Source organism: Mobula birostris, chromosome 1 (genome assembly GCF_030028105.1).
Source record: "Mobula birostris isolate sMobBir1 chromosome 1, sMobBir1.hap1, whole genome shotgun sequence".
Taxonomy (NCBI): Eukaryota; Metazoa; Chordata; class Chondrichthyes; order Myliobatiformes; family Myliobatidae; genus Mobula; species Mobula birostris.
In genome coordinates, this window is record NC_092370.1 from 221,827,572 (window position 1) to 221,844,208 (window position 16,637).

The 16,637-nt window shown below is 43.4% G+C and overlaps 1 protein-coding gene across 1 annotated transcript in view; it reads left to right on the forward strand.

Moving 5' to 3' along the window:
• tmed8 (transmembrane p24 trafficking protein 8) overlaps positions 1-16,637 on the forward strand; it is a 44,520-nt gene that overhangs the window by 1,237 nt on the left and 26,646 nt on the right. The window contains exon 2 of the mRNA XM_072272000.1: positions 12,857-12,953. Within this exon, the coding sequence (XP_072128101.1) occupies positions 12,857-12,953 (97 nt within the window). The remainder of the gene's footprint in view (positions 1-12,856; positions 12,954-16,637) is intronic.

Below are 16,637 nucleotides of genomic sequence, written 5' to 3' on the forward strand. Positions count from 1 at the left end.
TTTTATTTATACTACCTACCCATATACTGTATATTTCTTATTGTAATCTGTGGTATATTGCACCAAACTACTGCCGCAGAACCACGACATATGTCAGTGATAATAAACCTGATTCTGGTTTTGTACTGTGTAGGTGGAGCTGTGGGTGTACATAGACCATAATAAGCATTACCTCACTTTTTGCTCTCACTACTTACATTATAACTTGTATTTTTTATGTGTTGCATTGTACTGTTGCCACAAAAAATAATTTCAGGACATATCAAGCAGAGGTGGATCAAGGCAACTGAACTGTGTTGTCTGGAAGATGTTTTGCCACTCATTCAAGAGGCTTCTGTTCTGATCCATGGTGGGTATTTTTTCGGCTTATAGACTCGGTGAGTTGTTTAAAGGTATAGCAATCGCATGAGGGTCGTTAAGAGTTGCAGAGATAATTCGTCTTGTCTTTGTATGAAGTGTCGTGGGAGACACCAGGGTAAAGATGTTAGGGCTGCATTGTAAGTAGCTGATAGGTGGTGTTGTTCCCCACCCTCTCTGTTCAGGGATGGGTTTCCCAATTTGACAAAGATGGCTTCTTGAAGATTAGAACTGACAAAGTATCTCAGATGAGTGGCGAAACATCTTCCAGACAACATAGCAAATCCAGTTGCCTTGATTTACTCATGCTTGATTTGCAAGGATCTGGATGACTGAGAACAAATTTCAAGACGTATGTCTGTGATAATAAACCTGAATCTGATTCTGACGTCCAGATAATGGGTGGGGAATCGTACTTTGCTTGCCTGACTTGGCAAGGCGCTTGCTGTTCAACAGGCTCCTCTGTTCAAACGGTAAGGCAAGGTGTAGACTGTGAAAGCTGCCAGCCACTTCTACATCCTGTGAACAAATGCATGAGAGAAAATGTTTTCATCCCTTGCGCTTTTGTAAACGGTGGAAGGATTTTAAAATCCATTTACAGTTTCTGCTTTTAAGCCTTAAAAACTGTGAGAGACATTTATGTATCTGCAGCCCAGTTGGCCAACCTAATTTGCTTTATGACTATTTGTATTTTGATTGTGACTACCATGTGTTGAAATGGAGGCCCATGTGGGAGAGAAGGGTTAGACTGATCCGGGAGGAGGTTAATCAGATTTAGATTTATCGTCACTGACATGTGTTGTGAAATTTGTTGTTTTATGGCAGCAGTACGGTGCAATACATAAATATACTATAAATTACAATGAAAATACAGCTATACAAAAGAATGAATAAGTAGTGCAAAATGGCAAGGAAATAAGATCAACACAACAGTATGAGCAGAGGGGCCTGTACCGTGTTGCAAAGTTCTATGTAAAATGTACAAGAGCATACAATAATACAGCACAATACCGGCCCTTCAGACTATGATGTTGTACTAATTTGTATAAATCTTCTCCACCATCAATCTTGAGCAACACACACAAAATGCTGGAGAGGTTCATCAGGTCAGGCAGCATCTATGGAGAGGAATAAATAGTTGACGTTTTGGGCCAAGTCCCTTCATTAGGGCTGTTTATTCCTCTACTTGGACACTGCCTAGCCTGCTGAGTTCCTCCAGCATTTTGGGTGTGTTGCTTTAGATTTCTAGCATCTGCAGAATCTCTCCTGTTTATAATTTGTTCTCCTACACAGTCCATGATCCTTTATTTTTCTGTCATCCATGTGTCTAAGAATCCCGTATATGTCCCTAATGTATCTGGCTCTAACACCATGCCTGGCAGAGAGTGTTCCAGGCATTGTCTGTGTAAAAAAAATCTGCCTCTGACATCTCCCCTAAAATTTTCTCCATCCATCTTAAACTGATGTCCTCTGGCATTGGCCATTGCAGCTCTGGGAAAAAGGTGCTGGCTTTCCACTTTGTTTATGCCCCTCATAGTCTTAGACATCTCTATCAAGTTGCCTCTCATTCTCCTTCACTGCTCTAGTTGAAAAAAAATTTTAAACCCCCAGCTCACTCAACCTTTCCTTATTAGAAAGTTTAATAAAAATGTTGTTGAGCTAGGTAATAAATAATCATTTGCATTTCATGAAGTTCATGCAGTTCAATATCATCAATTGAGATGTAGTACGGAATAGGCTCTTCTGTGCCGTCCAGAAATCCCCTGAATTAATCCTAGCCTAATCATAGGACGATTTACAATGACCAATTAACTTGCCAACCAGTACATCTTTGGACTGTGGGAGGAGACCGGAGCACCTGGGGGAAACCTGCGTGGTTACAGGGAGAATGTACAGGTTCCTTACAGGCAGGGACAGGAATTCATCCCGGGTTGCCTGTACTGCTATCCACTACGCTACTTTGTTCTTTCCGAACAGCTTAATGTTCAGAATAAATTGGCTGAACCTATGTTCAATCATTTAGCCGTCAGAATAATAATGGTTGCAGATTCTGGTATTTCTACACAATAACTGTGTAGACTGTGGAGAGGGTGCAGAAGAGGTTCACCAGGATGCTGTCTGGATTAGAGAGTATGAGCTGTATGGAAGGTCAGAGTTGAGTTTATTGTCACCTGCACAAGTATGATGTGTGCACAGGTGCAATGAAATCATACTAGCAGCAGCATCAGACACAGTGGGGTTGTTCTCCTTAGAGCTTTAGAGGCTTGAGGGGGACCTGACAGAGGTTTTTTAAATTATGAAAGGTGCAGATAGGATTGTTGTTATACCTCTCCGCGCCTTACGGCAACCTTGCAGTTTCTCTAGCTTTTGTCTGTTTTTACAAGGCCGAGTTGCTCGCTCGACGCTCGACCCAGCACAGATGCAAAGCGTGCGAGGAGCCGGCCGGATTCAGACCTGGGACCATACACCTCGAAGTCCAGTGCGGATGCCACTGCACCGCTGGCCAGCTGCATGGATAAGGTCAACAGTCTTCTTTCCCAGGATAGAAGTGTCAAACACCAGAGGGCATGCTTTTAAGATTAGAGGGGGAAGCTGAGATGTGATGTTTGTGCTAACACACACAAAATGCTGGTGGGTTCCAGCAGGTCAGGCAACATCGATGCAGAGGAATAAACAGTTGACGTCTTGGGCCAATGTCCTTCATCAGGACTGGAAAGTCAGAATAAAAACGGAGGGGGAGGCTCATAAGCTATTTTTTTAATGCAGAGAGTGCTAGGTGCCTGGAATGGGTTACCAGGGGTAGTAGTGAAGCAGGCAGATTGGTGGAGTTTGAGGCTTTTTAGACAGACACATATACTCATAGAGCACTGCAGCACAGAAACAGGCCCTTTGTTCTACTGGTCTACACCTGAATCATAATCTTCCATACCGCTCGCATTCATGTACTTATCCAAATTTCTCTTCGATGTTGAAATCAAACTCTGCATCCACCACTGCTTCTGGTAACTCGTTCCACACTCACCCCACCCTCTGAATGAAGAAGTTCCCCCTCAGTTTCTGCTGAAATATCTCACCTAAGTATGAAGAGAAGAGAGGATATGGATAAGACACAAGAGGAGGACATTTAGTATAAATTGGCATCAAGATCAGTTGTGAGGAATGGCCCGTCCAGTGCTGTACCATTTAATACCATTTAGGCAGTGTTCATTTGGGGGTTTCTACTCTATGGGATGTCTTGGGGCTGCTTTATCACTGCAGGAAATATCAGGTTTTACAGATGCCGCAAGTCCAGGGCAACATACAAAAGAGCTCAGCAAGTCAGACACCATCTATGAAGGGGAACAAACAGTCAACATTTTGGGCTGAGACCCTCCATCAAGACTGGGAAGGAAGGGAGGAAGAAGCCAGAATAAGAATGTGGGGACCGCGGAAGAGTACGTGCTGGCAGGTTATAGTTGAAGCTGTTGTTTTAATGTGGAGTTGGCAGCAGGAGGCTGGTGGTTACCGAGGCTATGTCAGCTCAACCTTCAAAATCAAGTCAAATTAAATTTATTATCGAAAGTGCATGTCCACCATTTACTACCCTGAGGTTCATTTTCTTGCAGATATTCACAGGAAAGTAAGGAAACACATAGAAATTATGAAAAGCTATACATCACTTTTTTTTGTCATTTCGACCATAACTGCTGGTACAGTACACAGTAAAAATGAGACCGTTTTTTAGGACCATGGTGCTACATGAAACAATACAAAAACTACACTAAGCTACGTAAAACAACACAAAAACTACACTAGACTACAGACCTACCCAGAACTGCATAAAGTGCACAAAACAGTGCAGGCATTACAATAAATAATAAACAAGACAATAGGCACAGTAGAGGGTGGTAGGTTGGTGTCAGTCCAGGCACTAGGTATTGAGGAGTCTGATAGCTTGGGGGAAGAAGCTGTTACATAGTCTGATCGTGAGAGCCCGAATGCTTCGGTGCCTTTTGCCAGATGGCAGGAGGGAGAAGAGTTTGTATGAGGGGTGCGTGGGGTCCTTCATAATGCTGTTTGCTTTACGGATGCAGCATGTGGTGTAAATGTCTCTAATGGCGGGAAGAGAGACCCCGATGACCTTCTCAGCTGACCTCACTATCCGCTGCAGGGTCTTGCGATCCGAGATGGTACAATTTCCAAACCAGGCAGTGATGCAGCTGCTCAGGATGCTCTCAATACAACCTCTGTAGAATGTGGTGAGGATGGGGGGGTGGGAGATGGACTTTTCTCAGCCTTCGCAGAAAGTAGAGACGCTGCTGGGCTTTCTTCGATATGGAGCTGGTGTTGAGGGACCAAGTGAGATTCTTCGCCAGATGAACACCAAGAAATTTGGTGCTGACAACCGATATGCAAAATAAGATGAATTGTACAAAAATAAGTAAATAATACTGAATACATGATCTTTAGAGTCTTTGAAAGTGAGTCGTAGGTTGTGGACTCAGTTCAGAGTTCAGGTGAGTGAAGTTATCCACACTGGTTCAGGAGCCTGACGGTTGCAGGGTAATAACTTCGTGAACCTAGTGGTGTGATCCTAAGATTCCTGAACCTTCTGCCTGATGGTAGTGAGAAGAGAGCATGGCCTGGATGGTAGATGTCCTTAATGATCGATGCGGTGCCCCTTGTAAATGTGCTCAATGGTGGGGAAGTCTTTTTCTGAGATGGATTGGGTTTCTATAGACTTTTCCATTCCTGAACATTGGTGTTTCCATACCAGACCATGATACACCTTTAACTGAGCGCGAAAGGTAAATTTGCAGTTTTTAGGTGCAGGATACAACATGATGGCATGATTGCACTGAGCGATTGACTGAACCCACAGGATAGGTGCTAAGTGCAAGCGGCTTTCCAGAGAGGCTGGGGTAGTTGATTGTGGATTGGGCTGTTGAAAATCGTGGATGGATTGTGACAGAATAGACAAGTACTTTTTATAAATTAGTTTCCAGAGGGCAGTGTGAGGTGGAGATGTGAAGTGTTGGATTCAACCAAATCTTACAAGATGGAATTGAAACTTGCTCTCAACTTCATTAAGACCAAAGAGCTGATTGTGGACTTCAGAAAGGGTAAGACAAAGGCACGCCCACCGGTTCTCAGAGGGATTAGAAGTGGAGGGAGTGAGCAATTTCAAGTTCTTGGGTGTCAGTATATCTGAGGATCTAACCTGGTCCAAACATATCAGTGCAGCTATAAAGAAGCCAAGACAGTGGTTGCATGTCATTAGGAGTTTGAGGATATTTGGTTTGTTACCTAAGACACACGAAAAACTTCTACAGATGTACCGTGGAGAGCATTCTGACAGACTATATCATTGTATGGTATAGTGGGGCTAGTGCACAGGACCAAAAGAAGTTATAGAAAGTTGTAAAATTAGTCAGCTTCCATCATGGGTACAATCCTCTGTAGGATCCAGGACATCTTCAAGGAGTGGTGCCTCAGAGAGGCAGCGTCCATTATTAAGAACCCCCATCACCCAGGACATGCCCACTTGTCATTGTGACCGTCAGGAAAGAGGTACAGAAGCTTGAAGGCACGCACTTGGCGATTCAGGAACAGCTTCTTCCCATCTGCCATCCAATTCCTAATTGGACATTGAACCCATGAACACCAACTCACTTTTTATTATTTCTGTGTTTGCACTATTTTTAATTTTTAATTTGTGTGTGTGTGTGTATATACATACACACCCCTACTGCAATTTTTTGATTTTTTTCTTTCTATGTTACTGTTGCTGCTAGGTTGACAAATTTCACGATATATGCTGGTGATATTAAACCTGATTCTGATTCTGGATGAGTAAAATGCCAGGAATCCTTTGACTTGGTGGCATGTTTGTGTGGGGAGAGAAATAGTTAATGCTTCAGTTTGGTGACCTTTGAACTGAACTAGAGAAAGTAACGTAACCAGTTTGAAATAATGACAATGGTGGGAAGAGATGAACAAACAACAGGGAAGGGAAGAACATACAAATCTCCTTACAGACAGTGGTGGAATTGAACTTGGGCTGTCCTGATGAAGCATCTCAGGCTGAAACGTTGACTGTTCATTCCTGTCCATTGACGCTGCCCGACCTACTAAGTTCCTCCAGTGTTTTTTGTGTCTTACTCAAGAATTCGGGCTTCTGTGGAGTCTCTTGTGTCGCGCACTGTCCTGGTATGGCAGGATGGAATACCTTGAGGAAAATGAGAGAGGGCAAGGAAACAGGAGCCTATGAAAGCAAGAGAAAGCATTCAGGTGTAGACTGAAGTGGAAGGGAACTAGACAAGCCAAGTGGAAGGTGCAAGGCAATGAAATGTACTGCTGGTCGAGCGAACAGGCTGTTGCAGTGGGCTAGTAGGACACTGGTACTTCAGATTTAGATTTATTTGTCTCATGAACGTTGAGACATACAGTGAAATGCATAGTTTCCGTTTAATTCCGAAGGTGTGCTGGGAGCAGCCCGCACGTGTTGCCATACTTATGATGCCAACATAGTATGTCCACGGTTTTCAGCGGAATGACACAAGCAGCAACAACAAAAAACAGACAATAGCAAGACAAGCCCCTTTCCCAGCCACCCACTCACATAGACTTGTGTGAAGGAGGGATATCCTGTGGACATGGAGAGCTTAATGATCCTGATCTGAGTTTGGATTCATGCATTCGACTGCTTTCAAGCCTAGGAATGGAATGTAATGCAATTATTTCATTGTGGGTGTGAAGATAATTCTAATTACTACTAATTCTAATTACTTCTCATTAATAATTAACCCCCACCTCCCTTAGCTCTTTCTTTGCACTTGTGTCTATGCCTTGAGAATTGCAGATCCACAAATAACAACTTGTTTTTATATAACAGCTTTTAGCACAGTAAAATGTCCCAAGACAGTTCACGGGTGTGCACTCTAACTAAATCCAGCTCTGAGCCACAGGGAGGCATCCGAATATCTAACCGTTAACAGGGTGTATTCATAAACATAAGAGATTCTGCAGATGCTGGAAATCCAGAGCAACACACAGAATGCTGGAGGAACTCAGCAGGCCTGGTAGCATCTGTGGAAGGGAATAAACAGTCGATGTTTTAGGCCAAGCCACTTCATTCGAGCTGGAGAGAAAGGGGGCAGAAGCTAGAATTAGGTGGGTATGTTCACATTGCTACAGGGAAGGATAGATATTCACAGCATGGGAGGAGGCCTTGTTTCTGAAGTTGATACAGTGAGACAGCACATACAGTCTTGCCCAAAAGTCTTAGGCACATAAATATAGCAGTGGTGCCTAAGGCTTTTGCACAGTACTGTAGTAATTTTATGTATTGCACTGTACTGTTGCTGCAAAGAAAACAAATTTCAAAAGTTCAAAGTTCATTTATACATCCTTGAGATTTGTCTGCTTACAGACAGACACAAAGCAAAGAAAATCAAAATAACCCGTTTAAAAAAATAGAAGACCATAAGACATAGGAGCAGAATTAGGCCATCTGGCCCATCGAGTCTGCTCTGCCATTCGATCATGGCTGATCCTTTTTTCTATCTTCTCTTTAACCCCAGTTCCCGAACTTCTCCCCGTGACCTTTGATGCCATGTCCAATCAAGAACCTATTAATCTCTGCCTTAAATACACCCAACGGCCTGGCCTCCACAGCGGCATGTGGCAACAAATTCCACAAATTCACCACCCTTTGGTTGAAGAAATTTCTCCACATCTCTGTTTTGAAAGGGCGTTCTCTATCCTGAGGCTGTGCCCTCTTGTCCTAGACTCTCCCACCATGGGAAACATCCTTTCCACATCTACTCTGTCTAGGCCTATCAACATTCGAAAGGTTTCAATGAGATCCCCCTCATCCTTCTGAATTCCACCGAGTACAGACCCAGAGCCATCAAACATCCAATGTACAGAGGGGAAAAAAAACCAAGTCATGCAAATGATAAACGCAAGCAAATGGCATTCTGAACTGAAGTACTCAAAGAGAGTCCGTCCACAGAACGTTAGTTCAGCGCAGAGCGGAGCAGCGATCTGAACTGACTTGTCTCTCGCCTCGGGCCCCGATACCCCGACCTTTTCAATCTGACCCAGCGCCTAAGTCATCATCCAAACCTTGGGTTTCACTTTGATACGATCTGAGGCCTGGATCCCTCCACCTTGATTTGGCCTGTACCTGACCTTTCCTATTTGGCCTGGTGCATAAATCATCATTCAAACGTGATGTTCAGTCACTCCGGTATGCTCTGGAGCCTGGATCCTGTCACCTCGATTCGCCCTGTACCCAATCTTTCCAATTTGGCCTGGCATTTAAATCGCTCGAATCTTGGGTCTTCTTCACTTTTGGAAACGGGCTCGCTGCCTCGCCTCGTCTCACCTTGGTTCTGCCACATTGAATTGCCTCCAAGTTCAAAAGGAGGTTACAGGCTATTGTTTGCGATGACTGCATTGTTGGTAGAATCTCAGGTGGTGACGAGAGGGCGTACAGGAGTGAGATATGCCAACTAGTGGAATGGTGCCACAGCAACAACCTGGCACTCAATGTCAGTAAGACGAAAGAGCTGATTGTGGACTTCAGAAAGAGTAAGACGAAGGAGCACATACCAATCCTCATAGAGGGATCAGAAGTGGAGAGAGTGAACAGCTTCAAGTTCCTGGGTGTCAAGACCTCTGAGGATCTAACCTGGTCCCAACACATTGATGTAGTCATAAAGAAGGCAAGACAGCAGCTATACTTTATTAGGAGTTTGAAGCGATATGGCATGTCAACAAATACACTCAAAAACTTCTATAGATGTACCATGGAGAGCATTCTGACAGGCTGCATCACTGTCTGGTATGGAGGGGCTACTTCACAGGACTGAAAGAAGCTGCAGAAGGTTGTAAATCTAGTCAGCTCTATCTTGGGCACTAGCCTACAAAGTACCCAGGACACCTTTAGGAAGCGGTGTTTCAGAAAGGCAGTGTCCATTATTAAGGACCTCTGGCACCCAGGGCATGTCCTTTTCTCACTGTTACCATCAGGTAGGAGATACAGAAGCCTGAAGGCACACACACAGCGATTCAGGAACAGCTTCTTCCCCTCTGCCATCTGATTCCTGAATATACAGTATTTCTGTTTTTGCACATTTTTAAATAATCTATTCAATATACATAATTGATTTACTTGTTTATTTATTATTATGTTTTATTTATTATTTTTTTTCTCTCTCTGCTAGATTATGTGTTGCATTGAACTGCTGCTTAACAAATTTCACATCATATGCTGGTGATAATAAATCTGATTCCGATCTTTTACCACCAAAAAAAAGTGATTAACAAACATATATACAGTATCTAAGGCTTTTGCACAGTACTGTGTAATCTCAATCAATAAAACAGGATTGAACTGTACTGTTCTATGTAAGTTCTGTTTTTCTCTCCACAGATGCTGCTTAACATTTTGACCCTGTGGAAAAGATACTGACTTTTACCTATGCCTCACATAATCTTACAAGCTTCTACCAGGTCTCCCCCCAGCCTCCACTGCTCCAGAGAAAACAACCCAAGTTTGTCCACACTCTTCCAATAACACTTGCCCTCTTATCCTAATATGCCTCTTCTGCCCCTTCAGTCAGATCTATTTGGATGGCATGGTGGCTTAGCAATTAGTGCAACGCTTTACATCACCGGCTGTAGGTTCGGGGTTTGATTCCAGCCGCTGTCTGTAAGGAGTTTGTATGTTCTCCCTGTGAGCGATGGGTTTCCTCCGGGTGCTCCGGTTTCCTCCCACATTCCAAAGATGTACGGTTAGGGTTAGTGAGTTGTGGGTAACACTTGCAGGCTGCTCAGCATAATCCTCACTTACTTGATTTGCAGCAAAAGATGCATTTCAGTATATGTTTCGATGTGGATGTGACAAATAAAGCTAATTTCTTATTTGTGTGTTTCTAGATTGTAAAACCTCTGCATAAGAAAAAGCTTTCCCATCATGTCCCTTCTGTCTCCTTTGTTGATTATTTTAACTTTGTTGTTGGCTATGGCTACACACATCTCCTTCTCCTGATCCATGTCGCTGAACAGCTCTCTACGTACATTCCTCATCCAGAGCGACATGTAGTTTGTTCTGAAACTGTGAAAGAAGTAGAATTGTTTCTGGAGCGGAAACACTTTAATCTGGGTCGTTACCCAGCAGGTGAACTGATCAAGAGAACCCTTTGATTCCTTCACAGGGTATGAGGCAGGTGAGAGGCGAGCATTTATTGTCTGCCTAGGTGGTCATGATCCACTTGATGCATCTGTACTCTGCATGGACTGCTGATTTGAATTTCTGTTAAGTCTGAATTTTTCTCCACAGATATTGATTGGCCTGCGGAATATTTCCAGCATTTTCTGTTTTTACTTCAGATCGGCAATAGTCCAATATTCTTATTCTTACCTTCTCCCTACTTTCTTATTCTGGCTTCTGTCCCCTTCCTTTCCAGTCCTGAAACATCGACTGTTTATTCCTCTCCGTTGATGCTGCCTGACTATCTGAGTTCCTCCAGTATTTGTGGGTGTTGCTTGTCATTTCCAGCATCTGCAGAGTATCTTGTGTCTTGTATTACTTTTCTTTTTCACTTCCACAGTGTAGCAGTGGTGGGGGGGGGGAGGTGGAGTTCCAGCACCCAGTGGCAATGGAGGAGCCAAGTAATATGTATATCTATTTCCTAATGCTGCCATCGAGAGGGAGGTACGGAAACTGAAAACTCACATTTAACAATACAACTGCTTCTTCCCTCTGCCATCTGAGTGGTCCATGAACCCATGCATGCCACCTTGTTATTCTTTTTTGTTTGCACTGTTTATTTAGAATTTATATTAATGTTTGACTTTGCACCATAATCTGATGGAAAATAACATATGACAGTGATAATAAACTTGATTCAGAGATTCACCAGGAAGGTGCCTAATTACCAAGAATTTTGCAATAAGGAGGGCGTAAGTATGTTAAGGGAAATTTATGTACAATTGTAAATTTGTAAGTGAAATTTTTTTTTAGATGCAGCAGTGCTGTGCAAGTCATAAAAATTACTGTAAGTTACAAAATTAAATACTGCAAAAGAGATAGAGCAAAGTAGTGTTCATGGGTTTACAGGCAGTTCAGAAATCTGATGCAGTTTCTAAAACGTTGAGTGTGTGTCTTCGGAGATCTGTACCCCCCGATGGTAGTAATGAAAAGCAGCATGTCCATAAGACAAAGGAGCAGAATTAGGCCATTTGTCCCATTATGTCTGCTCTCACCATTCCATTATGGCTGATTTATTATCCCTCTCAACCCCTTTTTCCTGCCTTCTCCTTCTGACCAGCATACTAATCAAGAATCTCTGCTTTAAAGGAGCCAAATGACTTGATCTCTACAGCTGTCTGTGGTAATAAATCCCACCGATTTACCACCCTCTCATTAAAGAAGTTCCTCCTTAACTCTGTTTTAAAGAAAAATCCCTCTATTCTGAGTCTGTGTCCTCTCATCCTGACTCCTCCACTATAGGAAACATTCTCTCCACGTCCACTCTTTCAAGAATTCAGTTGTGCAAGAAGGTACAGAGGCCTAGGATTTGAAGCTTGGTAATTAATACCAAGAGGGTGTTGCTGTTGTGATCTATAAACAGCAGCCTGATGTGTGTATCGCTGTTGTACAGATGATCCAGGACCGAGTAGAGAGCCATTGAGATTGCACCTGATGTAGACCTGTTATGGCAGTGGGCAAATTGCAACAATTCCAGGTCCTTGCTCAGGCAGAAGTTAATTCGGGCCATGACCAACCTATCAAAGCACTTCATCACAGTAGATGTGAGTGCATCCTCCTCTGCAACTCCAGCAAGTACAGACCCAGAGCCATCAAACGCTTCTCATATGCTAACCTTTTTATTCCTATGATCATTCTTGTTAACCTTCTCTGGATCCTCTCAATTGCCAGCACATCCATTCTTAGATAAGGGGCCCAAAACTGTTCACAATATTTCAATTGTTGTCTGACCAATGTCTTGTAAAGCCTCAGCATTCCATCTTTGCTTTTGTATTCTAGTCCTTTCAAAATGGATGCTAACATTGCATTTGCCTTCCTTACCACTGGCTCAAGCTGTAAGTTAACCTTTAGGGAATCCTGTCCTTTTGTTTTAAGTCCTTCTGCAGATTCCCTGCTTCCTTGACACTTTCTGCCCCTCCACCTACCTTTGTATCATTCACAAGCATTAAGGAGTACCTCTTTAACTGCAGAGGCTGTGGGATGTCTTGAGAACTTCTGTGGAAGTTCTTGTCCTTTATCTTTTTAGAGAATTTCCAGTTGCTCCTATGCTGTTTCACTTGTTGACCTGTTAACCTGGCCAACCTGCACCAGATCCCTCTTAACTTCTGATGAGCTTGTACTGTTTTCTCCTATGTGGATACCGCAGAGGCGACGGGAGAGGAGAGTGTAATTCTGTTAATATTTAAAGTGTTTGCGTGATTGTTTGGAGGATAATTTGCAATTTTTTTTCCAATGCAGAAGCTGAGGAGGATGAACAGGTTGGCGTGACCTCACAAATGTCCAGCCTACAAGTGTCGGGTGGAGGTGACAAGTGCCAGACAAAAGGAGGCAGCAGGTAAGGAAAGAACCTGGTGTTTCTGGTGTAGATGGTCATGCAAGGACTGTGCTATTCCATGGTGGTTTTCCATAGAATCTCCTCCCACTCCCGTTCTTCTCACCCTATTAGCAAACAGGCCTTTTCTGGGTTATGAATATCCAACTTATAGACAGCACACATTTGTGCAAGACCCGCAATATTAAAAGTCCAATGTACATAAATATGATCCAGTGAACAGTAGAACTAGTTTCCTGTTTTTCCACATTCATTAATTGTTTTTATCAATCTTCGTAACTGATAATTGTCACATGACCCAGATACAGTGGGAAAAACTTCATTTTGCATGCCAAACATAGAGACCATTCCATACATAATTGCATTGAGATAATACAGAGGGAAAAGCATTAACGGAATACAGAATAGATGTTACAGTTACAGAGAATAGGCAGAGAAGTGGCAGATGAAAGTGTATGGCCATGCATTTTGGTAGAAGGAATAAAGATGTAGACTATTTTCTAAAGGGGAAGAACATTCAAAGATTGGAGGCGCAAAGGAATTTGGTAGTCCTCGTGCGGGATTCCCTAAGGGTTAACTTGCAGGTTAAGTTGGTGGTAAGGAAGCCATGTACAGTATTAATATTCATTTCAAGAGGACTAGAACATAAAAGCAAGGATGTAATGCTGAGGCTCTATCAGACATTGGTCAGACTAGGAGTGTTTAAAGCGAAGTTTGATAGGTTCTTTATTATACAGAGCGCAGAGGTCATGGGGAGAAGGCAGGAGAATGGGGTTGAGAGGGATAATAAATCAGCCATGATGGAATGGTTGATCAGACTCGCTGGGCTGAATGGCTTAATTCTGCTCCTATGTCTTATGGTTTTACAGTCTCTGCTATTGTGTTGCCACAAAATAAAATGAGTTCCCCCCATGAGCACTCTTTTTATTTTGCAGCAGCATAGTATGACCTGAGTTTTTTGTTTTGTAGCAACAGTACAATGCAAGACTTAAAAATCTATAAATTACAAAACTAAACAGTGCAAAGATAAATGAATAATGAGGTAGTGTTGACGAGTTCATGGTCCATTCAGAAATGGTGGCGGTGGAATGATGAAGCTTTTTCTGAATCATTGTCTTCAGGCTCCTGTACCTCCTCCCCGATGGTAGTAATGAGAAGAGGGCATGTCCCAGTTGATGGTGGTCCTTACCTCTTGAAGCTGTCGTGAATGGTGAGAAAGGTCGTGCCCATCATGCAGCTGGTTGAGTCTATAATCCTCTGCAGCCTCTTGCGATCCTCTTCATTGGGGTTTTAATTTGATCTCCCATTCCGACATGTTGGTTCATGGCCTCCTATGCAGCCATGATGAGGCCACACCCACATTCCGCTTGGGTAGCCTCCAATCTGATAGTATGAACATCAATTTCTCTAATTTCTAGCAATTTCTTCCCTTTCCCCCTTCTCTCTTTTTCCATTCCCCATTTTGGTTCCCATTTCACCCCTTCTCCTCACCTGCCCGTCAGCTCCCTCTGGTTCCCCTCCTCCTTTGCTTCCTTCCATGGTCCACTGTCCTCTCTGTTTAGATTCCTTCTTCAGCCTTTTACCTTTTCCATTTATCAGCTCCCAGCTTCTCACTTCATTCCAACCCCCCAGCACCCTCCTCACATGGTCTCATCTATCACCTGCCAGCTTGTACAGTACTTCTCCCTCTAACCCCCTCCAGTCCTAATGGGGTCTCGGCCCAGAAAGCTGACTGTGTATTCCTTTCCGTAGATGCTGCCCAACCTGTTGAGTTATTTTTTATTTAGAGATACACCACAGTAGCAGGTCCTGCTAGCCCAGTGAGCCGTACCACCCAATTACACCATGTCAGCAATTGACCTACTTATCCGTACACCTTTTGGAATGTGGGAGGAAACTTCAGCACCCAGAGGAAACCCACGTGGTCATGGGGAGAACATACAAGCACCTTGCAGACAGAGACAGAATTGATCCAGTTTCACTGCGCTGTAAAGTGTAACGCTAACCAGGTGCCGGCCAATAAATTGCATGAGTTCCTCCAGCATTTAGTGTGTGTTGAAATTTGTACCAGTCTCTGGTAACGTGAATAGAATCTTAGTAACAACTGCATCTTTCAGTTGTGAGCTGGGAGTTGGTTGGGGAGTTGGCCTTGTTTCTGACCAGTGAAGCCCCAGCTGCGATTGAGAAATTCTGCTGTCTTGGGGCTAATCGTAGGCGAGAGATGCCGTGCAGGCAGAAGGGGTTAGTGGCAGCAGCTGTGATTTAATTCTGTGTGATTTTGTGGGACTGAGCCAGTTGTGATTGTAACCTGAAGTTTGCTCTAATTACCGCAGTGTTCCCAGAAGCATTGGTCGCTCAGGGAGTGATTACTGTGGGAGGGGCAATTGTGATAATGCAATTACTGGAGTTTGTGCAGCCGGACTCATTTATAAAGTATGTTTACTCCCAAAATTAGGAGCTTTTCATTCCCTTGGCTGCTTCTGATTTCGGTTGCTGGAGTCCAGATCCACTGGCTCAGCAGCAGTTCAGGTAAGAGGCAGAGATTGAGTGGACACCAGAGCCTTTTTCCAGGTTGGAAATGGCGAATACCAAGGGGCATAATTTGTAGTATAGGGGCTATATCGAGGAAAGTTTTATACACTGAGAGTAGAGTGTGTATGGAACATCCTGCCTGGGTTGGTACTGGAGCAGATACATTAGGGGTATTTAAGTGAATCTTAGATAGACACCTGGATGATGGCAAAATAAGACCAGAAGACATAGGAGCAGAATTAGACCATTTGGCCCATCGAGTCTGCTCTGCAATTTCATTATAGCTGATCTACTTCTCTCTTAACTCCAGTCTCCTGCCTTCTGCCTTCTTGGTGGGTTATCAAGGACCTATCAGCCTCCGCCTAAAATACACCCAGTGACCTGGCCTTCACAGCCGCCTGTGGCAGCGAATTCCACAGATTCACCACCCTCTAGCTAAAGAAATTCCTCCCTAAATGGATGTCCCTCTATTTTGAGGCTGTTCCCTCTGGTTCTAGACTCTCCCACCAAAGGAAACATCTTGTTCATATCCACTTTATCTGGGCCTTTCAACTTTCGATAGGTTTCAATGCAATCCCCTCCTCATTCTCCCAAATTTCAGTGAGTACAGGCCCAGAACCTTCAATCGCTGCTCTTATGATAATCCTTTCATTCTGGTGAACCTCTTCTGAACCCTCTCCAATGTCAGCACATCCTTTCTTAAATAAGGGGCCTAAAACTGCTCACAATTCTCCAAGTGAGGCCTCACCAGTGCGTTATAGTGCCTCAGCATTACGTCCTTGCTTTTATATTCTAGTCCTCTTAAAATGAATGCTAACATTGCATTTGCCTTCCTTGCCACCAGTTCAACCTGCAAGTTAACCTTTACGGAATTCTGCACTAGAATTCCCAAATTCCTTTGCATCTCTGATTTTTGAATTTTTTCCCTGTTTAGAAAATAGTCTTTGCTTTTATTCCTTCTACCAAAGTGCATGACCATACATTTTCCAACTGTATTCCATCTGCTACTTCTTTGCCCATTCTCCTGATCTGTTTAAGTCATTCTGCAGCCTCTGTGCTTCCTCAATGCTAACTGCCCCTCCATCCATCTTGTATCACCTGCAAACTTGGCAACAAAGCCATCAATTTCATCATCCGAATCATTGACAGCACAAA